The sequence below is a fragment of the Penicillium diatomitis genome (assembly GCF_028827545.1).
Source record: "Penicillium diatomitis strain IBT 30728 chromosome Unknown utg000001l_segment0_segment0, whole genome shotgun sequence".
NCBI lineage: Eukaryota > Fungi > Ascomycota > Eurotiomycetes > Eurotiales > Aspergillaceae > Penicillium > Penicillium diatomitis.
The window spans coordinates 4,194,856-4,217,503 of NW_026623173.1; the positions used below are offsets into that span (position 1 = coordinate 4,194,856).

Sequence of the window (22,648 nt, forward strand, 5' to 3'; positions counted from 1 at the left end):
CTGATGAAAGGCAGTGAAATTGAGCTCCCTTGCTCTGAGCCCTTGGCTGGGGCGGATTAAATCGCCGAGACACCTTTCCGCAAGCCGAGACCCACGTCATGTGACCTGGGCTCATTTCGCCTCTCCATCTTCACGCCATCGTCAGCGGATGTCTACATCAATCTGTGCTCGACCCCCTCCCCACTCCTCACCTCAGCCCAACTCAACCTGACTGTCGTCTCAATCTGCCTTTGGAATACTTGAGCTGGGAACCTCTGTCTGTGCATGAATTAGGTCGACCGCGAAACCACCTCCTCGCCCGCGCGAGAGCGACCGTCGCTGACCCCGACCCGGGATTCCCCTCTCCAGACGCCCAGTCTTCGTGCCGCAGGCCCTGCAATCGTGGAGGCCAAGTGACCAGCTGGAAGATATCCTCTGTGGCGCGGTTCTTCTTCTGAGACAGGTGACTTTCTCTGCGCGAGAAAGATCTGATGTCTGATCGGACTCCTGCCATCACCTTTCCCGCTGGTCCTCTTTCACCTCCTTCACCTGCCGCAGGATCATCATCTGCTTCTAAAGAAAGCCAACATCTCCCTCCCTTCTTGAATCACGCCCCACAGACTCCGACATCTCCTCCGTTGATGTCGGTCAGCGATTCGAACAATGGTTCCAACTTTACATCCACCCAAGCACCATCGAATCAGGCGACAGTCCACCACCATTCTTCACACGGCTCTTCTCCCTACTCCTCCACGCCTGTCTCAACACAAGCCTCGCAACCCCCTACATTGAGTACAACAAACTCGTTCCCTACGCCGGCCAGCAGCGTGAGTGGTCATCTCACTCATGCGACCTCGTTTGAGGAGCCGGACTTGAAAGCTCTTCAGCCTGGGACCCAGGCTGCTACATCCACCATGAACCCTGGATCTGAACCTCAGACGGCTGATTACATGCATACCGATCATGACCGGCAACCGATTTTCCCTTCTTCGACTGCAAGTGGTCTATGCGACGGCGCTGCCGACAAGAAACCGGACCCTGATGCGATGGACGTGGACCAGGAGCCAATATTGCGCAGTGGTACACATGGTCTCGGATTAGACTCTCTCCAAAAGGATTTCCAATCGGCCTATCATCTTTGCAAGAGCTGTAAGACATCCCCCCAAGAATGAGTTCTTGCCGTCTGTGGTCTGTTCAATCGGACGCGCTTGCTCCCACTTGCTTATCTTGGGTTCTGTTTTTGTGAAATCTCGTTAACACAGTGGTCTTCATTGCTCAACAGCGCCTATCCCTACGGGTCCAGATCCCTCGTGGGACCTGATTTCTCTGTATGGACTAGGTTCGATTGCGCAGTCTGTCGCACGGATTCACCCCGTCACTGGTGAGAAGATCAACCGGCTGCGGAAGTCATATGAGGGCAAACTGAAGCCTCTGGGTCTGGCGGGCAAGAACAAGCCAATCAAGACGGATTCAAGCAAGGAAGGCAGCTTGCGATATCTCACTTTGTGGCCCGAAGAGGAATGGCAGAATCAAAAGGTGTTTGGCAAGCAAATCAAGACAGCTGACATGGATTCCGCATTGCTCGGTCTGCAAACCAAGGCGATGCAGCTTCAGCCAGGGGTGGCGCCCAATAATGACTTTTGGGAAGATGTCTTGGGTCTGGAGAAGCCAGTGAAGGTCTCCGGTCCAGGGGACATGGGCAAAAAGGGTACGCCCACCCCGGGAGGCCGGTTGGGTACTCAGCCGATGGTGGCCAGTGGCGCGGGCGCTACAGATTTGGGTGATAGAGCACGCCCCAGTCGCGGTCGCAAGAGAAATTACGATGATAACAGCTTCGTCGGCTATGGCGAAGGCTACGCTGATGATGATGACGAGACCGGGTTCTACTCCAATGGAGAAGGAGCCGGTAAGAAGAAACGAAAGAAGGTTGGTGTCGCTTATCTTGTCATTTGGTGCATGACCTCGGAAGTTCCTGACCGAATTCACATCGCTCAATTAGGATCACGTTTCTAAGGTTTCAACCCCAATGTCCGAGCGAAGTGGCAGCTACGGAGTCGGTATGTTTGGCATCGGTGCCCGCTGAAACAAGAAAGCTGTCCGGACACTCTGGCTTTTCGAAAACAAGGGGGGGAAAATCTGCAGTTTCTACCATATCTGACTCTGACATTGAATCTACCTACTTTGCCTTGTCATATTGGTATTCAAAAAAGGATGGCCCCGTGATTCCGTTTGAGGGGGGGTGATTGTTCGCATTGTTGCAACCAAGCCCGCCCGTCCGGTCAATTGGCTTGCGTTCTGTCTGTTGGGTTTCTACGTCTCCGTCCGCCGTTTCTTTTTTCTGACATTTACCTTCCTTCTACTTCTCAGTACATGCATTACGGTGCTGGATATACCCGGCTTACATCTATGGGACGGCGTTCAAAGGCGGGGTTCCTTTTTACTTTTATTGGTGGGACTGGGTGGTCGTTCGAGTCTAACCTTGTAGCTTTATGTCTGATTACTCTGATTGAGATATTTTGAAATGCAGTATCTTTTTTTTTGTCTCTGTGATTCGACTTGCGAGATGTGGCTGCGTGGTAGGGTACTATATGGACCTGCTGCTGCTGCTGCTGCTGCTCTTGCACGGGTTATTGATTCATGGGCGTAGTCTCGATGATGTTCTCCATGATGGGATTGATATTAGTACGTGTATCACAAATCAGTCACTTGGTGTACCCGCCAGAGATCCGAATTGGCGGTCTAGCATAAGCTCGTCTACGATTGAGTCCGCTGCGATGACTCTCAAAGTATCGATAAAGTCTGCAGGTGGCTGCTTTGCAGATTCAACCCTAGGCGCCGTCAGGACCCCGTAGGTTCAGTGTCCAGTGTCCAGTGTCCATTATTCACTTTGGATAGGCGTCTCGGTGCCACTCGTTTTCGGTCCTGGCCGTCCGAACTCGATGGAACTAGGAGGGGTTGCACGATACCGTGCAGAGTACTCCGTCTTCATGGTAAAAGCGTTGAAAAGGGACTTCCTGGCATATTGATTTCGTTGGCTGGAAATAGCTCCGTAGAATCGAACTAATCGAGCATTTTCCAAGGTAGTGAAACGTGAAGGCATATGCGTGATGCACGCGACGGGGGACAAGGCTCTTGTCCAGCGGCTATCAAGCCGTGATGAAATGCCGAGATTTATACAAGACGGTCACATCATTTCGACTGATTATGCTAGCTTTTAGCTGCTCAGGTCACTGCTGATCAGTGATAGCCTGATAGCTCCTGAATCATTGATACTGTGACATCCTGTTCCCCCGAGTCATTTCAACACATCCTCGGCAAAAACTCTTTCGAGACCACTGTATTCGTCTTCTCGAAGCAAGTGCCGAAATCGGCGATCTGCAATGATGATCATCCCTCCAGGAGCGAGATGAAGTAAGCGACAGAGCGGGCAGTGGAACTGGAAATCGTCCTTGACAGAGATACAGTTGATGGCAGAGGATTGGTATGGGAGAACTTCGGGTCGAAAGGGAGAAACCGAACTAGAAGTGAATAGAAGTGAACCGTACGCGTCACCCGAGCGGTTCAGACATTGGAGGCTCGTTGACGCTTCACCCGGTCTAGTTCGACAACGCCCTTGGAAATCATGGGAGGTCATTGGAAGGTAAGGCTTGGCGGTGTTAGCAACCATGTGCAGTTGTGCAGATTATTGCCGTGGAAAAGTCGGATCGTGATCGTTCCAGAAGCATGAGATGGATGGGACCGTGGGCCCCATGGAGCTCCTGCTCAGGCGTCATCCGTGGTAGATTGACTCAAACTCCCGACGGCGGATATTTGGGGGCTGCTGAGTTTTTCTAGAGTTTTTCCTACTTGTAGTAAGGTTCAGGGACTGGACCTGGGACGGTGGAGGACTGGAGGTCGAAGTACAGTACATTGCTAAATCCAGTGGTGGAACCTTTTCGGTGGAAGTACCAAGACAGGGGTGTAACTGTGTTACTTTACAATCTCCAATTGTACATCGGTCCACGCGGCACTGTTGAGCGCGGTAAGAAAGTTCAATGCTCGCATGGGCTGAAAAGTCTATTGCGACGTGATCAAATCACGATGCACATGGAAGCCGAGAGGATATCCAAGTGGAGATGTTTCCAGATACACGATTGGTGACCGTCAGGCAAGCTTACAACCACAAAGTTAGAGAATTTCGTCAAGGATGTCCTTCTGCTCGCGTACTTATCAATGAGCATCTCATTTGAACGATGTCCCCTACTCTCTACGAACTCTATGGAAAATCTCACTCGGATGATCCTGTATCAAGTCGAAAAAGTCTGCGACTGTCCACTTGTAGTACAGTCGGGTTCTGTTGAACTTAGTCAAGTCTGCTTGTCATTCACTGGCTTATCAGCAACGCCCCGTTCAGCCGTTGTTGCGCATCTCTTGTGGTCTAAGCGTGCCGCTTAGCACGGAAATCCAAGTGATCGACCACCGTTGCAATAATGTGCATTGTGCATTGTGCAATGGTGCAGAGGGAGTGGAGAAGCAGAAGAAATTTAGCCCCCGATACCGAGGTTGCCTTTTGCATTGCCTTTTGCATTGCCTTCTTTTTTCACTCGGATGTGGCCATATGGCATACCTCATTCGAATCTATAGTGTAGAAGCATGGATGTCGCTGCTCAACAGTGGTCGGTTACCCTTTACACACCGCCCGAGAGAATCGCTCGAGGGGAGTCGTGTCCAACGGTAGCTGGAACCAATCTCCTCTCCTCAAACGTGTAACTCGATCTCCCAGTTCCATGGACTCGACATGCATACCTCCCGGACCTACAGGACACGGTGGAGGCGATCTTGGGCATGGCAATAGGCTTTTGTGCTTAGCCAGCGCACTGGAACGGCCTCCAGCCAGTCAATCTCCATCCACCCAACTTCGATGGAGACTCTTGACGCTTTCGCACGTTTGCACGCGACTCGGGCGCCGCAAGCTTTTCTGGCTCGTCGCCGTGCGTCAATCTCCACCGCACTCCTTGGTCAACCCAATGATGCACGAGGCAATGTTGATGAATGGACCAGAGGCTTATCTCCGCCACCTCCTTCCTGTACTGTACAAGCACCATGGCAGGAGGTCTTTTTGCCATGTGCCTCCTCTATGCTGGACCCTCTTCCTTTCCTCCTTTCTCCTCGCCTCATCACCCCCCTGGCCTGCATTTCTTCAGCCCTGGCGGTCTCGAGCCTCAAATCTCCCGTCGGAGCCTCCTATTATTATTCCATGACCTGTACATACCTCTAGGGTTCTATCAGTGCCGTCCGTGCCAGATAGACCCCTTACCTCCCATACAATCTGCTCTGGCATCCCCCCCCCAATACGAACGAGACGGCGGCAATGACCCATTCTCAATTTCGCCGTTCCTCTGTTAATAGTGAACTGCAATCTCCTCCCTCACCAGGCCCAATATTGATGGAAGCGACCTTTGTCGCATATCTCTGGTTGCGCCCTGTGACGGGCGCCTTTTGACACCAGGGTTTACCCTGACTGTCTTCGAAGTATCTACAACCATTGCAACAGAGAAGAGCATGCCCCGATGGTCGGCCACAATGCCTCTGTCGACAACTCCACCTATACGGAGCGGTCGATTGACTCCTTCACGGAGCGGACGATCCTCGCGTGTCTGATCGGCATTGCCTGGTACAACGCCCTCGAACTGATAGTGCTCTGTTTCTCGACCTTCAAACGCTACGGGGGATGCTATTTCTGGTCCTTGCTTGTGGCCTCCTTCAGCGTCATCCCGTACGGCTTGGGCTACCTCCTGATCATCTTCAGAATCTTCCCCAATGAATTCTCGGTTGCAATGGAGCTGATCGCCTGGGTGGGCATGGTCACCGGCCAATCGCTCGTCCTGTGGTCCCGTCTACATCTCGTCGTGCACAGCCGCCGGGTGCTGCGCGCGTGCCTCGCCATGATCATCATCGACGCCATTCTTTTCCACCTCCCGGCCGCTGTGCTCGAGTTCGGGGCTCACACCCACAAGGCCGACCTCTTCGTCCCGCCCTTCAATGTCTTTGAGCGCATCCAACTCATCGCCTTTTCGTTGCAGGAGATTGTTCTCTCTGCGCTCTACTCTTACGAGGCCGTCCGACTCCTCAACCTGCGACCACGCGGTCACTACCGGGGCACGCTCCTCCAACTTCTCATCGTCAACCTGGCCATGATCTTCATGGACGCGGCCATCATCGGCGTCCAGTACTCGGGATACTTTGACGTGCACGTCACCCTCAAAGCCATGTCGTACAGCATCAAGCTGAAGCTCGAGTATGCGATTCTGGGCAAACTCGTCCATTTCACCGAAATGAGCCACAGTACCAATTCGGCCCCGACCGATCTCTCGGACTTTGTCGATCTCTCCTACTATCATCCAAATCAACCACGGGTGCCAGACGGTGGAAGTCAGACGCGATTTGTCGGTGGACCGGACTCACCGTACGAGCGATGCGGTCAGACCCCTTCAAAAGAGTCCTCCCATGATGCTGGTACATCGGAGGCCTCAACGCGGGTCAGTACAAGCAATGAAGCTGTACAGCGGTCACTATGATATACCATGTACAAAGGTCGATAATAGCGCTGGTGCGCTGTACACACTCTACTACACATTACCTCGATAGCATCGAATCTATAAATGATCAATCCTCAATTATCTTTTCCATTGTGTTCAATTTTGCAGGACTTGATACATCTTCACATTGAGTCTCTTCGATTCGTTCATTTTCCTCTCTGCACTTCAACTAGATCTAGTCATCAGCGCCAGCAGGTGTACCTCCCACCAGAAAGCCGTGTCCGATCCTCTCAGCAGAAACAAGAGCTGGCGATCCTCTATCAAGGCAAATCCTCATCCGCCAATTTCCATCCATTCCCTTTCCCTATTCCCTTTCCCTGCTCTTTTCCACGAGATCTGCGCTTACTTGTAGAAACGCAGCGAGGTGACAGGGACGGGGCCGAGCAAGATCCTATCCCCAGCTACCTTATGGTATCGCCCAACAAATCTCACCTGTACGAGTCAGCAGCGAAACCCAAGAGTCGGTGCTGTCATGAAACCTCCGTACCTCTCTACATCGAGCCCAAGAGGTCCTTTGCCAATTTCAGCTTTTGATATTGAGCGCTCGCACAACCGTGGCTCACGCTACTCTTTTTGCTCTTGCCGCGTGGATGTTGTGCTTTCTCTGCAGGGCCGAAGTCATCATCGGAGCGGCATTACTAGAGTACTAGGACCAGGTACGGTATGAAGACGGGGAGACTCGTGCGGAGCCGATTTCTCAATGTATAGTTGAGACATCTTGCTGCAAATATACTGGGATTGCTGACTTGTGTGAGAAGGTATACGGGTAGATTCTTGTCTAGAAAGGGATGTGCTCCCAGATTCCAATCGCAACGATGGATCCAGGCGGTGCGGTACAATAGGCTGGGATGCCGATCGTGTTACTCGCTTCCAATCTCTTTCAGATGGCCGCCGTCCGTAAGGTACAGTCAGCAGTGTTTGGACCTTTCACCCGCTATATTAGGTCGTTCCTTTCTAGGAGGGAACCCTCCATCCATTAGACTGCCTACCTAAGTTCACGGTGACCTTGGCGTCTACAAACCTAACATGATCCTTGGACATGCTGAAACTGGTGTCTATACGGCTTGGCGAGATTGCATGGGTCATAGGTTTACCTGCTGGATGAGGCATGCGGGCTTCATGTGGAGGCCTGGGGCTGTTGATAAGTCCGGCGAGAAGCCCATTTGAAATGGAGGCGGGAGACGGAGTATGGCGGAGACGATGAACCACTTTATTGTTTTTATACGATGAAGATCTATGACTAAACGCCTGAGCGGGACAGATGAGAAGATTTCCGTCGCAAGCTCACGAGTCACGGCCCTTTCGTCTGTGATGAGGGTGAAGCTATGTGTGATGATACACCGGTTGCGTTCTGAGTTCATGAGGTGGACGTGAAAGGAAAGAATCTAACCACGTCGATGGAAGGTCTGTGGTTGTGCGATGTCAGTAGAGCCTGAAACCCTAAAAGGAGGTGGGCTGAGTAAGGTTGCTGAATAATGTCACCTATTAACTTGAGTTAGGATATTCCGCCCGAGAGATCAATAAGCTCGGGACATAGCTGCTTCGCTCCTGAAAGATCGTACCATGGGCGCTGGTGTATATGTCAAGTGAGAACATCCATCTCAAATTGGTTGTTAGGTGCGCAGTCCTGGAATCTCAGTGGCATTCGATAGATCTGAGACACGGTCGATCTACTGAGCCGATCCATACGAATACATATTTGCGCCGCCCGGAATGTCGCACGACCTAATGTAGGGGAAAGCCCCGTCGGGATTCGAAGGTAGAGATGGAACTGCACTCTGACCCGTCAAACTCGACAGTGACTGCATTTCAAGTTGGATGTTGACTCCGGTCCTCATTCCAAGCTATATAGGAGATGAGCTACAGGACAGTATTCATCGCCAGAGTTTGGAAAGCACATTCATCAAGATACCAACAAGAATGCGACGACTCTCTACCAGAATGTTCATGCCTGAGGCATGGGATGTTAACACCCATGGGGCCGTCGGAGTTTGGTCATGCCGAGCCATATTAGGCAGTAGGTATTGTAGGTAGTAGTACTAGGTAGTAGGTAGTTAGGTACTGGTAGTTATTGAGGGACGGAGTTTACTGTTTTATTAGCTTGGGTGATTACACATCTAGGATTCGTCATAATTACTTGTAACACATGCCCCGTTGAGCTTTGTGCTCCTACTTAGAAGTGGAATCTTGTGAGATGTGTTTCACGGTAGGTCCATCAGCCTCGTCAGGGTTGACACCCATTGATCCACAATGAGAATTGGACTCTCGATGTAAAAGACTTTCTTGGCTCCGATCGAGGGAGATGGCAGTCATGAGGCAGAAAATGATTGCTGGCTGCAGTACTGATTCCGAACTCAGCACTGATCAGATTCAAGACATGGACTTTGGCAATAGACCCCAAGACACACACTAGATAAGTACCTAATATGGACTCGTCACCGCTGCAGATCGATCAATGCACCACCCTAACCCGGAGAGCCACGGAGCACAAATTCAGTGGTAGTGCCACTGTGGCAGTAGTGTGGTGAGCCACGTTGATCATACCGGGGTAAATGGTAGGATACTCACAGTCACTAGTCATTGGGGAGGCTGGAAAAGGAGGGAGCCAGCGAAACACACGTCGATAATGGAGAATGGAACCAAGGGAAAGCAAGGAGGCTGGTGACTTGGACCATTGATTCAGTGAGTAGTACCTAAGTGATCCATCCGTCTCCCCCTCGATCGGCAGTGGTTGTGTCTGTTGGAGTCCGTTGGTCCTGGATCGGGTCTGGAATTATTTAGATCCTCTGTTAAGGTTCAGCTCGTGCCGGGTTCGTGGTCCCGGGCTGGCTTTGCGTCCACTGGGTACGAGTGGGTTCGTCAGTGGCGGTGCGCGAGAGTTTGCTGTGAACGGCAGAAACGCGGCACAACTAGTGGTGGATGCTGGCAAGTAAAAGAGGAGAAGAAAAAGCCCATAGAAGTCTTGGGAGCATTGAATTACTACATGAGTGGTTGAGCGATGAACTGGCAAAGACTCATGAACTGGTGGCTTGATAGGTGGCCCAACACTGGTTCGATCATTGACGATCCCGCTGCTGATCCCCTCTGTCGACCAGGGACACCACGCAGCAAGGAAAGCAAGAAGGAGAAGAAGAAGAAGTATCAAGACGAAAAGTCGGGAGCCGACCAAGCTTCCGTCATTATTGCGTGTCTGGTTGACCATGTTTGTCCCGCCTCCGGGTTCATGGACGTATTTCCTATGTATGGTGAAAGGGCTCCTGCTCTTTGGGCGACCAGTTTGGTACCAAGCACGAGGTAAAGTCACCCTGTTGCAGCGGTCTGATTGCATCTGTGGCGCAAGTCTGATGCACATGAAATGCGTAGTGTAGCTGCTGTAGCATAGTCATACCAGATAGCCGACCAAGGAGTAGAGTCGGTAGCTATCATACATACAGGTCAGGTGCTAAGATGGGGAGACTGTCGCAAACATCTTCGGGTACGCTACTGCATCTTGTCCGTGATGCAGTCCAGTAGGTGTGCCAAATAGTATGTAACTACTTAGTACTGACTACTAGGGAGTCAGTTCGTGGGAGATTGAAGTATTGCCAAGTCTTTGGATGACGTCAGATGGATCTCTTGCAGAATGAGGACAGCACTCCCGGACCTGGAATCGAGGAACCTGCAGACTCGAGCCGTAAACCCAGGGCTTAAGAAGTTGGGCATGATTGCGCTCATCGGAGCAATCACAGTACAAATATACCTTGTCCATTCTGGGTAGAAGAGTAGTACACTAGTGGCAATGAGCAAGTGAAGGGTACTTACTTCTGCCCACTTCAAGTCCTGACAAGGACTTCTCTCCGACTCCAGTGAAAAGGTGTAGATGAGGGTGTTCAATACGGCTAGCAACTTAGCAGCTTCCTTTGAGGGCTGTTCGAGCTCTAGTGGATAGTCTCCAGTGGATATGGTCCATTGGATCCTCGGTTAGCAGACAGTAGGACCAAGCTATTTAAATTGCGAGTCCATAGAGCCGCTGAATGGGTGATGAAGTGTGTGGACTGTGGAGTTACTGGAGTTTTGTAGGTGTGGACTGTGGACTGGGCTGTGGCCGGTGAGGTGGACTCGACTCGGGAAGAGCCTGGACTCTCGAGTAGACCGCAGGTCCACAGTGGCTTTGGCGACGGGTACCTCTTCCCAGGCCTCAGGCGGTACTCGAACGCGCTACTAGCCTTATGGATGGGGAAGAAGGGGGTCAGTGGGAGACTCCCACTGGGAGTTGTGCCAGTGCCCACAGGTGTTTTTCAAGGAGTTGAAATCTTGATCCAATTCCCATCGAAAAAAGAAATGAAAGGATCGAGCAGGGGAGCACGAGCACTAGTAGTAGTAGTAGTAGTAGTAGTAGTAGTAGTAGTAGTAGTAGTAGTAGTAGTAGTAGTAGTAGTAAACTACTACTTTTTCTCATTGAATTACCCTCGTTACTGAGATGGAATTATCCCTGGAGGGATGACAGTATGCGCTCTTGAGATCACCTCCGCACATCCAATTGATCGCAATATCCTACCGGCTCCCTGGGCAGTCAAGATACTGGGTACTCGTACATTATTGTCGTGGCTTCACCACGCCGAGAGGGGGTTTGTTGTGATGCTGATCGCAAGAGGAAAAAGAATTGTGGATACGGCTCCACTCCACCATCAGAGTGACGTCAGGGCTAGTGGTTGCGTCAACTGCCGCCGACGGGGGTTACTCCAGTCCCGATGGACCTCACCCCAGACAAGAAAAGGGGGAGACAGTTGAAGCTGATGAGAAAGAACAATCTCTCTGGTATCTGAATGACTCATGGGCATCAATATGGATATTACAAAGAACTAAATTTCTGTTTCCCAAGAATCCAATGGACCGCACTTGCAGCACGAGGGCAATTGCTCCACGAAAAATGATAGAATGGTCGAATTCAGTGAATCACCACCGTGAGTACCCAGTACAGTACACACTACACAGTAGAGCTTCTTTTTCAGCAATCGATGAGATCCAAAAGTGGAGTCCATGGGCGGATGGCGCACTGATTTTCATGGGTCCCATGCATCTCCGAGCAGCACTTGAGTTACCGTGAAACCAGAAATCAAGTGAGGTACAGATGCCTCAGGGAGCTCACTCTCACTGGCTCTGGATGATCCCGTCCAGGTCGAGGTCGCATCCCCCCTATCGTCGTCATCATCACGACGCGCATCATCACTAACATCACCACCACCACCACCATCATCATCCATCATCATCATCATCATGGTGTACCACTGTTTGCCTCTGCCAGAAGACTCCTGGGCGACACTAGCCTCGGAGGGGACACGAGCACAAACCCATACTACCTACCTTACCTGTCTAGTTCTACTCTCCTAGTAAAGTCTATACTGCTAGTCACGAGAAGTAGCACTAGTCCTAGTTGGAAGTTGGGAACATCACACATAGAATCAGACAAAGTATCTTTCTCTTGGCCAAGACGTACCCATACTGGTACTCCCACCCGGCAAGTAGTGTCCATGTGCAGCTGCTTTTGATGGACCATGTGACGGAGTGGTACCTTCCCCCGCACAGAGTGTATACCGGCGGAGTGACCTGCCCTGCAAGCGACTGGGGCCCAGTCCAGGGCTGACGCTCGCATGGATTCATAGTCGTCATCCCTTCGAGACAGCCTGCTTTCCTTGGCCCATCGTCCCTGTCCAACGTCTTCATATGCTCCCATCCGCCCTGCTCGCCCTCTCTCTCTTTCTCTTCTTTCCATCTTCCAATTTCCCTCCCCCCCCCCCAACATAATTGTGCACTCCGTTTGCGCTCCTGCTTTTTCTCAATTCCACGACAGTGATACCCCCAACTCCAAATTAATTTGACGACCCACCGCTCTTAATTCCTATTGCCTAATCTTCCACCCCCAAATCGACATCACCATCATCCTCAACAGCCTCCGGTGAATCATCGAATCGGCGTGTCGCAGGAAATACCAACGCTGTTCTTCACAATAGCCGGGACCCAGTCACTCCGAGCTCGACACACACCAGCACATCTCCAATTGATCCTGCAGTCCGCCTCAAATATCCCGTGATCACCGCCGTCCCATCCATTGTCACCATGTCGCCCAAGGCTCCCGTCAACGTCCCTACGGACCCGAAGCAGAAGGAGAAGGTACATCGCCTAGGCCTCTTGCGTCTCCATTGTCAGCGCGCTAATCAGCATGGTGTACTCGACAGGATATCAACCAGAAGATTCAGCTCTTTGGCATGTACCATGGTACGTCATCACAATGGTGCTCGAGATCACGGTCCTTTTTCGAAGCAGATGCTAACTCCCTCTACAGCTTTCAGCAAGGGCAAGCTCCCATCGGTACGTGCAGCAGCGAAGGATGACATCACTGCGGGGCGTCCAGGCTTGGGGTGAACGGTCCACTAATCAATTGTCTTCCTCGTGCAGAACAAGCAATGCGATATTGCTTTGAATAGCGCCTTGGCCTCCAAGGCCTTGACCTCCCCTCCCAACGATCTCTCCAGCGAAGGCCGTATCCTCATTCAGGATCTCCGCAATGTCATTGAGCAGGCCAAGATCCTCTTGCTCTCCAAGAATGAAGGCGAGCTGTTGCAGGACTTCATCTGGCAAGCCCAGCACATCAATGCAGGCGAGGTCAAGGGTCCTACTGCCCCCATCAACAAGGAGGCTGGTCAGCAGGATGCCAACAAGACCCTCGAGGGTCTCAAGACCTTGGGAACCCTGCTGATCACCAATGGAGAGTTTCGCAAGATCCGTAAGTCATGCAGACACAATGTCGGAAGCAAGACGAGAGATCCTAGACCGCTGATGACATGCAGTGAGCGATGCCGTTACCCTCATTCGCGACATGGCCGCCGACTCCGCGCAGAAGGCTGCCAACGCGGTCCGCCCTCCCGAGGAGATGTTGTCCAAGATCGATGAGCCCGCGGAGCAGAACACCTGGCATGAGAAGCCCAACCTGTCCAAGGAGGACATCAAGCAGCGTCTCAGCAAGAAGAAGAACGTGAGTCTCCACAACTACGCGAGGGTGCTTGCAAAGCCTTTACTAACCTTTGGTTTAGAGCACTGAACCCCTGGACACTGCGACTACCAGCCCCAACAATGCTGCCATGCCCGCTACTACCAACACGTCGCCTAACGATACCACCATGCCTGCCAACGCCAATGCTCAGCCTTACTCCGAGACTGATGCCAACTCCATGACCCCGTCGGAGCAGAGCTTGCGTAAGAAGTACGGCCAGCAGACCCGCGCCTATCTGTCTGAGAAGGTGCCCAAGGAGCGCCGCGAGCAAGTTATCTGGCGCTTGAAGAAGATGATCATCGAGATTCAGGGTCACGCCGACTGTAAGAGCGGATCCCTTTTTCCCTGCCACGACCCTAGCTCATCTCAACTAATCCTCTACAATAGACCAGCAAGCCATTGAGACCTTGCTGTCCATGGCCGAAAAGTACGCCGGACACACCAAGAATGTCTCCTCGCAGAGCGGTAGCGCTGTTCGCAGCGTCCGATCCAACGAACGTGTGCAGTCTGTTGAGCATGACCTCCGTACTTTGATCGAGCGATTCGCCAACAACACTTCCCTAGCCGATTTCTTCGACTCTCTCGACAACATCTACCGCGATGCCGACTCCGATCCGGAGCTCCGTGGCTGGTTCTCCAACATTAACACTTACATCCGCAAGTGCTTGCGCGAGCAGGGCTTCATTATGCAGGACGAAGCCACCCGTCAGTGGAATGAACTCTACGACAAGGGTCGTTACTTGCTCCGTGAGCGCTACCGCACCCACACTGATCGTATCGTGGATGAGTCCAAGTTCATGGCCGATCAGTTCGACAAGGACCCCCGTAACAAGGCTCTGGCGGACGCCGTCCAGAAGCTCTTCTATGACCTGGGCCGTGACTCCGGTGGCAAGATCGTCTTCAAGAAGCATCTGCTCAAGGATATCCGTGACGTGATCATTCCCGGTGTTATTGAGAATGTCCGTTACATTCCCATTCCTCGCATTGAAGTTTCAGACCCCACTGCGGACGTCGTCGTGGAAAACCTCACCATCGAGAGCGACAACCTCATGCCCAATGTGATCGAATTCGGCAGCGACAACTACTTCCGCTGGGGCCGCAAGAAGATCAGCAACAAGCGTGACAACAAGATCATGATTGCCGCTTCCGGCATCCAGGCTGACCTCCGCGATGTCAGCTACTACATCAAGAAGAAGGAAGGCTTCCCGTCGCTTACCGACACCGGTATCATGGACATCTTCTTGGGAGGCGAGGGCTTCGGCTTCAAGATTGCCGCCTCCACCGCCGACAAGAAGGACAAGGAGCACTTTGTCAAGCTCGACAGTGTTTCTGTCAACATCAAGAACATGGACATCAAGCTCAAGAAGTCCAAGCACAAGCTGCTGTTCGCTGCTTTCAAGCCATTGCTCTTCCGTGTTGTCCGTCCCGCCTTGGAGAAGGTCCTTGAGGCTCAGATCCGCAAGGCCTTCACTGATGCTGACGCCTATGCCCGCAACATCCACGATGAGGCTCGCCGTGCCCAGGAGGCCGCCCGTGAGGATCCTGAAAACGCTCCCACCATCTTCTCTCGCTATGCCGACGCCATGCGCTCTCGCGCTCAGTCCAAGGCCGATCAGGCTAAGGCTGTGGCTGACCGTGCTAGCCGCACCAAGGTCCAGACCGTCATGACCTTGCACGACTCTATGTTCCCCGACATCAAGCTGCCCGGCGGCATCTCCAACAAGACCACCGAGTACGTTGAGCTGGCTGGCAAGGGTGAGAAGTGGGAGTCGCCCATCTTCAGTATCGGCAACGCCGCTGAGTCTCGCGACATCCCCAGCGCCGGCCCCGTCACTCGCAAGCCGCACACCACCGCTGCGGACCGTGTCGGTAATGCTGCCCACGGAACCACTCTGGCTGGTACCAGTGACCACTACACCAACGGCAACACTGCCGTCAATGGTAACGCTGCCTTGGATAGCACCGGCGCTCTTGGTGGTGTCAACGGTCACTCCAAGGTTGATGGATATCCAGCTCATGGCTTCTCTGACGAAGTGGACCAGGCCTTTATCAACGGCAAGACCACTGGCCTCGGCGGGAATAGAGCCCCCAACACCATGATGGGGACCAACCAGCCCGGCCTCGCCATCAACACTCAGACTGTGCCTCAGCCGGCTACTGCCTTCTAAGCCGATATTTCGTCTTTGGCCGCGGACCTCTCCGCCTCCTGTCGAACAGAGTGGGGCGCTGTGCTGTGTGTCTTGTATACATATCCTCCCGACAAGTAGCGTGGCCGGGCCTTTGGCCCGGCTCGAGACCCATCAGCCAGATACTCCACAGTCAGGAGTATTTGTAAGTGTTAACTATATACAATTATGAAGCGCAAGGAATAATAGGGGAGTTGTATCGTACCTTTTTTGAATTAGTTACATGAAGTCAAAATACATTCGCCAGTTGTTAGCTTTTCTTAATTTTCTTGGACTTGGGTACAGCCTTAGAGACATCACCTCGAATATATCACTAAGCCCTTCGAGGCCTACGGGCTCCGGTTACTTACGTAGGAACTTTACCTTCGGCCTGGGTGACTAGTCACTCGCCAACTTAGGACCAAAGTGGTCTTGGGATTGAAAATGTGCCTCGTCAGAGGCCACAACAACATTCTAAATCCTATACGCCGAGCCAGCATCGCAGCCAGCATCGTAGCTAGTATCGTTGCTAGTAGTATCAACTCGCAGCTAGACCCGTCGAGTCTAGCCAATTACAGGCTAGCGTCGGTGCCACAAAACCAGGGTTAGGATCCGCGGGTCACATGATTTGTCCTTCGCAGACCGCTATGGCAGAACGCCTCTCCCCCTCGGGGAAAAGAATACTACTACTATATGGGCCCCCCCTTAAGCGTATGTCCCAAAGAAGTTAGCCTAAACTATTGTTGTTGTGTCTCTGACGAGACACAATGAATCATTGAATACACACTGCCACCGCTATTGATAATTGACGCTTGTGTTGCCTTGGAAGTAGCAGTCTTAAGTAGAGTCAGTTTCAATGTTCGGGTTGATATCCCTTGTTTCAAACATGGAACTCGCGACTTATCAAGGCCATTGAAACTATTCGAGTAATTGATGGAACTGTGATCTTGGGGACGTACAGTGGTACATGTCCATGGACACAGGCAAATAAGCCAACTACATATACCGAGCTTGGACCAACACTCATGGACCTAATACTGGGCGAATGCTTCTTGCGAATGCTTTTTGTATAGGTTGATCAAGTCGACGTTATGCTATCTTCGTGTTACAGACACAGGTTCTGCTGTTTCGAAGTTTCCGAGGACATTCAAACCAAGAGTCCCGTTGGCGTACCGAGCTCTGCAATCTCACAGTGAGCGAGTGCGGTCGCGACGGTACACCACCGGTCAGCCCAGAATGATGTGTTCTCCTTTTGGTATTTAAACCTCCCGATATGCTTTCAAGACAGGTCAATGGAAATGCCACAAGTGCCATTGAGAGCGTTGTCGCGTGTCGATGCAGTGTGGTAAAAGTGGGAAGCTCAATCCCATCGGGTGACGTGACTTGGATCTCATCTGCTCGCCCGACTGATAACGGGTGGCCCTAAATTTAGCAGCCGGTCTATCAATCCCAAAGACTGGAAGAGGGATTCCACTTCCGCCCTGAGTGAATCAATTGCACTCCGCCAACATCGACTACGCAGTGGGACCCTTTCCCCCCCCCCCGTGATTAGACGGCCCAGTTATTTCAGCCTCGACTCGACTCAAGCAAATAGTAGTCATCGCTTGCATTCTTACTCATCTGGCATGCTGCGCGAGGTGTTGAACGGATTGAAACCTCCCAATCAAACAGCACGCCTGACTGGGCTCCACTCACAGCACGATGGTATGTGACGTTGACTGCTTGTTGTGAGAGGATCTCCGTCGCTCGAGCCCACTGCGCTGTCCAGAAATTGTCCGCCATGGATCTCCACGCCGCATGAGCACTTGGGAAAATTTAGCGTCACTCATCATTCGACCGTCGATCGGAACTCCCGGGACCTAAACGGTCATCATCATCATCATCATCATAATAATCATGCCGCCGTCTACAGTCTTCTCCTACTGGCGCAGGGATCATCGGCGTTCGACCGCGCCCGTGCCGCCACCAGTGGGATCCAAAAGTGCGACGGCCAGCCCGATCAGCCCTCCGCAACTTGCTAATAGCTATGAGACCTCTGTCTCCAAGGAGCTGCCTGGCGACTCGCACGGCTCGGTTACAGATGGGTCGATCCACCACGGTCACCCTCCCGAAAGACTCACATCCAAGTCCACGACTCTTCAAGATTCAGTCGCGGCCTACTCATCTTCCACGCCTAGCCTGGCTCGCCACACCCCTCCTTCGACCGACAGTGAAAGGACACCTGGGGAAGCGGAGCTCGTCCAGTCAATTCCAAAGTCGCAATCACAGACTACTTTGCCACTGCCAGTTCCTGATGCACGTCTCGAGCATGGTGAACCCGAGTCCAACTCCAAACCCAACTCGCCCTTTCGCATGTCTCTTGCTAAAGGGCTACGGAATTTGCAAGTCTCACCCGCCGAGATGCATCGACGGTCGCCGAGCGCTGGACAATCTCCGTTCCGCCGCAGGATGTCACCCGAGGAACCGTCAATAGAGAGGTCGATGGGAACTCACCAGAAAGACGCAAGGATGGAGCCTACACCTGCGACAGCAACGATCCGGCGGGGTGGTAACAATGGTGGTGTTGGTGGTGGTGGCGGGGGAACTGATCGAGAGGGATCAATGGAACAATCTAATCACAAGTCCGGCAAAGCGATGCTTCACCTATTGAACCCCATGGCGCTCCTGGCACGCCGACGGTCTGCCCAATTGAGTAGTTCTCGCGTGGACGATACGAAAATCAGTACGCCAGACTCGATACCGGCTATACCAGACGACTACGATCCGCGAATCCGCGGGAAAATCGTTCACGATTTTTCGGCTCCGCGCCCTCGTCGCAATGTTTCCTGGAGCTCCGCGCTGGTAGCTGATGGAGGTCATGGCTCCCGCAGCTCAGAGGACCGGCGCTGGAACGACCAGGTCCCGAGCACCAACCATGATCATTCGCCTGCTTTCAAAGAACACTTTGAAGACGAGACAGCTGTGCCTCAAGTCGAGAACACGGGATACCTTCACTCGACTTTGATGACCAATGCCTCACAAACAAGTGACGGTGACATGTCGTTACCAGTCTTTGCGCGTAAGCTACCCTCTGAAGTACCCGAACATGAGCCCGAGCCCAAGCCCGAACCCGAATCCGAACCCGAAAAGCAAGAACTGTCTCCTTCGACAAGTATAGTCGAGGATAAAATAGATATCAGGCATACGAAAAAGTCTGTGAGAGTGGCTCCGCAGAACATCATCGCCCAACAACCAGATCATGATGCAATCCCGCTTGTTCCACAAGCCAACTTCGGCCTGCCGCGTCATTTAAAAAGCAATGCTTCTCGATTCAGCTTTGACATGGGGGGTGTTGAGTCCTCCACTCAAGAGCGTTTACTCGAGGAGAAACACAAGGAAAAAGAAGCGCGGCGAAAGATCGAAGGTGGCTATTTCGATGATTTCGATGACGATTTCGATAACGATATGCTGGATGACTTTGAGGGGCTAGAAGAAAAGATACCGGGCGTCAATGCTGACGCTGATGATGAGGACTACCTCGATCCCTCAATGATCAAATCATGGGCTGTTCCGGGACTCTCCCCTGTGATTGCGAGTCCAATCGTGCCAGCTCCGCCTACACTCCATGAGAGCCAAATGGAGGATACCTTTGACGAGTTGGATGGCGTCTCCCCAGAAATTGAGGAGTCCGGGGCTGCTCAGCATGATATGGCTGTAAGCAACGGACTACAGGCTACCCAACCACCAATTGCGCCTCTGGGTGTTGAGACCGCCAAACATGACGCGCAGGACCTCCCTGCTACGTACAGCCACCATCTCGACTCAATTGACGGCGACGAAGACGACGATCTATACTTCGATGATGGAGAGTTCGGGGATTTGAGTCTGGGAGAGCAAGAACATGGCTTCGATGAGTCTGTTTTTGATGATGAAACTAGCCATCTCTATGCGAGAAAGCCGGTTATGCCACCAATTGAGCCACAGCAACGAGATGCGGCCAGTACAGCAATTGATCACGAAAATCTTGAGGATCAACTTCTTCATGAAGAGAGCACGAGCGAGGGTCTGAAACATATGAACAGCGTGGCTGGCGCAGCTGATTCTATCAAGCGAGGTCCATTGGGTGAGCCCATTCCCAATATGGGCCCTCTCCGCACTCACGGGGGCGTACTCACCGAGCAAAATTTGGAAGTGCTTCACAATGCCCTGGCATTTGCCGCAAGCGAGGCGGCGTCTCGGGGGCGATATGAACACGCTTCTAGTACGAGCGAGCGTTCGGCGGCACAAGAAAGCATTTCACAGGCATCGCACACGGCCGAATCTCAGCCGGGACTTGTGTCGGATGATAGCCGTCTTAGTCAAGGCGCAGACATGGCCAGCTTTGATGACTTCCTGGACGATAGAATCTACGACGATTACGACGACGACTACTACGACGACCCAATCGTGGCGGCTGCCAACGCCGAAGCTCTTGAAAATGACGACGAGGGCTTTTACGGGCAGGAATTCGGTTTCTACGCCCAAGCGCATGGCGCCGATGGTGGCGAGATGACCAATGGCGGATACTTTGGGCCCCGTGGCGTCGAAGGTCTTACGCGCCGTCACAGCAGTCGCGGTAAATTCGAGGAGCCCAGTCTGACTCCCATTACCGAGCGCAGTGAATGGAGCACGCGCAATTCGATCATTTCAGTGAAGGCGCACGGCGCGGCCCATTCCAATCCTTCCATGCCCAGTCCCGGCCTGGCCCAGTTAGTGGATCTCAATTCTCTGGACGATGACATGTCGCTCAGCGCCCTGATGAAGCTTCGTCGCGGTGCTTGGGGTGGCAGCAACGGCAGTCTCCGCAGCGGTGCTGCTAGTCCTCAGCCACATACATTACCTTCCTCTGCACGTGGTAGCTTCAATGGTACGACTGAGGCTAGTCCCTCTGAGATTCGATCTTTTGCAGACGAAAGTCCAGCCGTAGCTGGACCGAGTCGTGATGAGAACCACGAGACAGACAGTCGGCACTCCTCGTAAAGGAGGCTGCTTTTTGACCGATGCTGCTCCTTTCATCAAGAAATGTGCATGTCGAAAGGGCAAGACTACCTTTTTCTTTTCTATTTATTCGATCCATCTGGTCTCTTGACCATTATGATACCCTTCCTTTGATTTGGGATTTTGACACATTGGAAATCATGGACCTGCTATATGTGTATTCTATTGCCAGCGTTTGGTCTTTTTTTTTTTTTTTTTTTTTTTGCATCTCATGACTTTGGGCTTTCCAGACCCGGTTTCAAGGGCTGTATAGTAGCTTTCTCATGTGTTAGCCGATTGTTTATTGTTCTTGTTGATACATCTCTAATATTTACAGAAAGTCTGTTAATATACGTGGCTACTCATTCCACCGGTTTCTCTAGTCTCTCTCCTTGGATGTTGGCCGTTCTGAATGTGCTCTTTCATTTATTTCCGCACTGGGTTAGGCTCTACCGGTTTGCGGGGGTTACCAGGTTTGTCAATATTGATAAGGCACAGGCGACTGCGAGAGTATACATTCATGATACCGTGATGAGTAGTAGACTGGATCGAGTCAAGTGAGGCGTTGCATCGGGTAGTTTCACTTGGGCCAGGAACCAGGGACGGCAATACAATGAAAGCACTGTAAGTGTAAGCGCAGAGTGCCGAGAGACACAAGTAAAGGTTACGCTCGGGCTGTAAGGTCTAGGAAGTGGGTGTAGGGAACTTAGGAATAGTATCTGTGAATGACCACCTGCAAAGTCACAGTCACTTAGGTAGTCCGCGATTCGGGTTGGTAGCCAGAGAAACAGTGCATCTATCAAGATGGGGACAGTCCCGTAGATGGTGTTCATCGATCTGAAGTATGTAGCTCCGAAAGCGACCTTTAATCGCCGATTATCGGACGGCAGTCGGGACGTCTCGACTGTTCGTGTGGTTTAGTGGCTAGAAGGAGCCTAGGAGCCTGACGGCAACGTTCGTATGAAATACGATTCAACCAATATCCATTTCGAGTAACTTGTACGTTTGCACTTTGTAAAGTAAGTAGTTAGTACATCAGAAACGGTAGGGAGATGATTCTCGCCCTGCGCTGGAGGACGAGCTCGCTATTTGAAGCGTCCACATTGGCGCATACTACTACTACTGACCTGCATAATATTCTCTTCCAAAGATAAAAAGTAGCGATGCCCCAGTCGAGCACAGTAATAGGGGGCTCTCACACCTATGTACCGGGCGGGCACTCCCAAAATCAGCAGCTTTGAGAAAAAAGCATAGACCTAAACCGTGCCAGTATGGAAATCGATGCCGTAATGGAAGAGCTCTGCCGACCGATTGGGCCGAAATCACCCGCGTTGCGCCGAGATGCTTAGCCGGCGGCGTTCTTGTCTGGGTCAACGAGCCGAAATGGTGAAGCTTGAGGACAGCAGAGAATACGAAGAGAACTATTAGCTGAATATTGACGACAGGATGAAGTACAGTGCCGAATCTGCCGATCAGCTGGACTGGAAGTTCACTGCAGGATGGGCGTTACATAATATTCAGGTCAGGTGGACCGGTCAGCAGGCGTGAGTCGATATCAACAGCTGGGAATTCCTAGGATCTACTAGTAATGGATGATCCGCGACATAGGAGGTACCTCTGCATGGGTCTCGATCGGTACATCGGCATGCTTCTCCATTGAATTCCATTTTTTTTTTCCGTAGAAAAAGCATCCAGTCTAGACTGCAGCGTAGATATATGAGACTGAGAGTGTCCAGTCTCGATCCAGAGTTCAGGAGTTTTTCTGCCGTCCATTCTGTGTGCCTAGAATCTAGAATCATAGAATCAAGGAGCGAATTCCGGCCCCGGGGTGTTGAACGACCGCTGCGGCATTACGTATGCTCCAGCTTTCGAAGGGTATCAGAGACAGTTGTCCGTGTAGT

The 22,648-nt window shown here is 52.1% G+C and overlaps 6 protein-coding genes across 6 annotated transcripts; 5 read left to right on the forward strand and 1 right to left on the reverse strand.

Moving 5' to 3' along the window:
• Positions 1-470: 470 nt before the first annotated feature.
• N7539_001221 (uncharacterized protein) lies at positions 471-2,062 on the forward strand (the record flags this gene model as incomplete). Its single annotated transcript, XM_056930825.1, has 3 exons — positions 471-1,128; positions 1,262-1,923; positions 1,979-2,062. 3 exons carry the CDS (start codon positions 471-473, stop codon positions 2,060-2,062), a joined length of 1,404 nt encoding a protein of 467 aa, XP_056795118.1.
• A 3,466-nt stretch (positions 2,063-5,528) lies between these two features.
• On the forward strand, positions 5,529-6,536 carry N7539_001222 (uncharacterized protein; the record flags this gene model as incomplete). The annotated part of the gene is made up of 1 exon (XM_056930826.1): positions 5,529-6,536. The coding sequence occupies one exon, from the start codon at positions 5,529-5,531 to the stop codon at positions 6,534-6,536; it is 1,008 nt and encodes a 335-aa protein (XP_056795119.1).
• A 3,037-nt stretch (positions 6,537-9,573) lies between these two features.
• N7539_001223 (uncharacterized protein) lies at positions 9,574-9,855 on the forward strand (the record flags this gene model as incomplete). Its single annotated transcript, XM_056930827.1, has 1 exon — positions 9,574-9,855. One exon carries the CDS (start codon positions 9,574-9,576, stop codon positions 9,853-9,855), a length of 282 nt encoding a protein of 93 aa, XP_056795120.1.
• A 1,744-nt stretch (positions 9,856-11,599) lies between these two features.
• On the reverse strand, positions 11,600-11,815 carry N7539_001224 (uncharacterized protein; the record flags this gene model as incomplete). The annotated part of the gene is made up of 1 exon (XM_056930828.1): positions 11,600-11,815. The coding sequence occupies one exon, from the start codon at positions 11,813-11,815 to the stop codon at positions 11,600-11,602; it is 216 nt and encodes a 71-aa protein (XP_056795121.1).
• An 838-nt stretch (positions 11,816-12,653) lies between these two features.
• N7539_001225 (uncharacterized protein) lies at positions 12,654-15,755 on the forward strand (the record flags this gene model as incomplete). Its single annotated transcript, XM_056930829.1, has 7 exons — positions 12,654-12,707; positions 12,773-12,812; positions 12,880-12,905; positions 12,993-13,320; positions 13,385-13,569; positions 13,628-13,910; positions 13,975-15,755. The coding sequence occupies 7 exons, from the start codon at positions 12,654-12,656 to the stop codon at positions 15,753-15,755; spliced, it is 2,697 nt and encodes an 898-aa protein (XP_056795122.1).
• Positions 15,756-17,648: 1,893 nt separating this feature from the next.
• Positions 17,649-20,750, forward strand: N7539_001226 (uncharacterized protein; the record flags this gene model as incomplete). The annotated part of the gene is made up of 1 exon (XM_056930830.1): positions 17,649-20,750. The coding sequence occupies one exon, from the start codon at positions 17,649-17,651 to the stop codon at positions 20,748-20,750; it is 3,102 nt and encodes a 1,033-aa protein (XP_056795123.1).
• Positions 20,751-22,648: the final 1,898 nt, after the last annotated feature.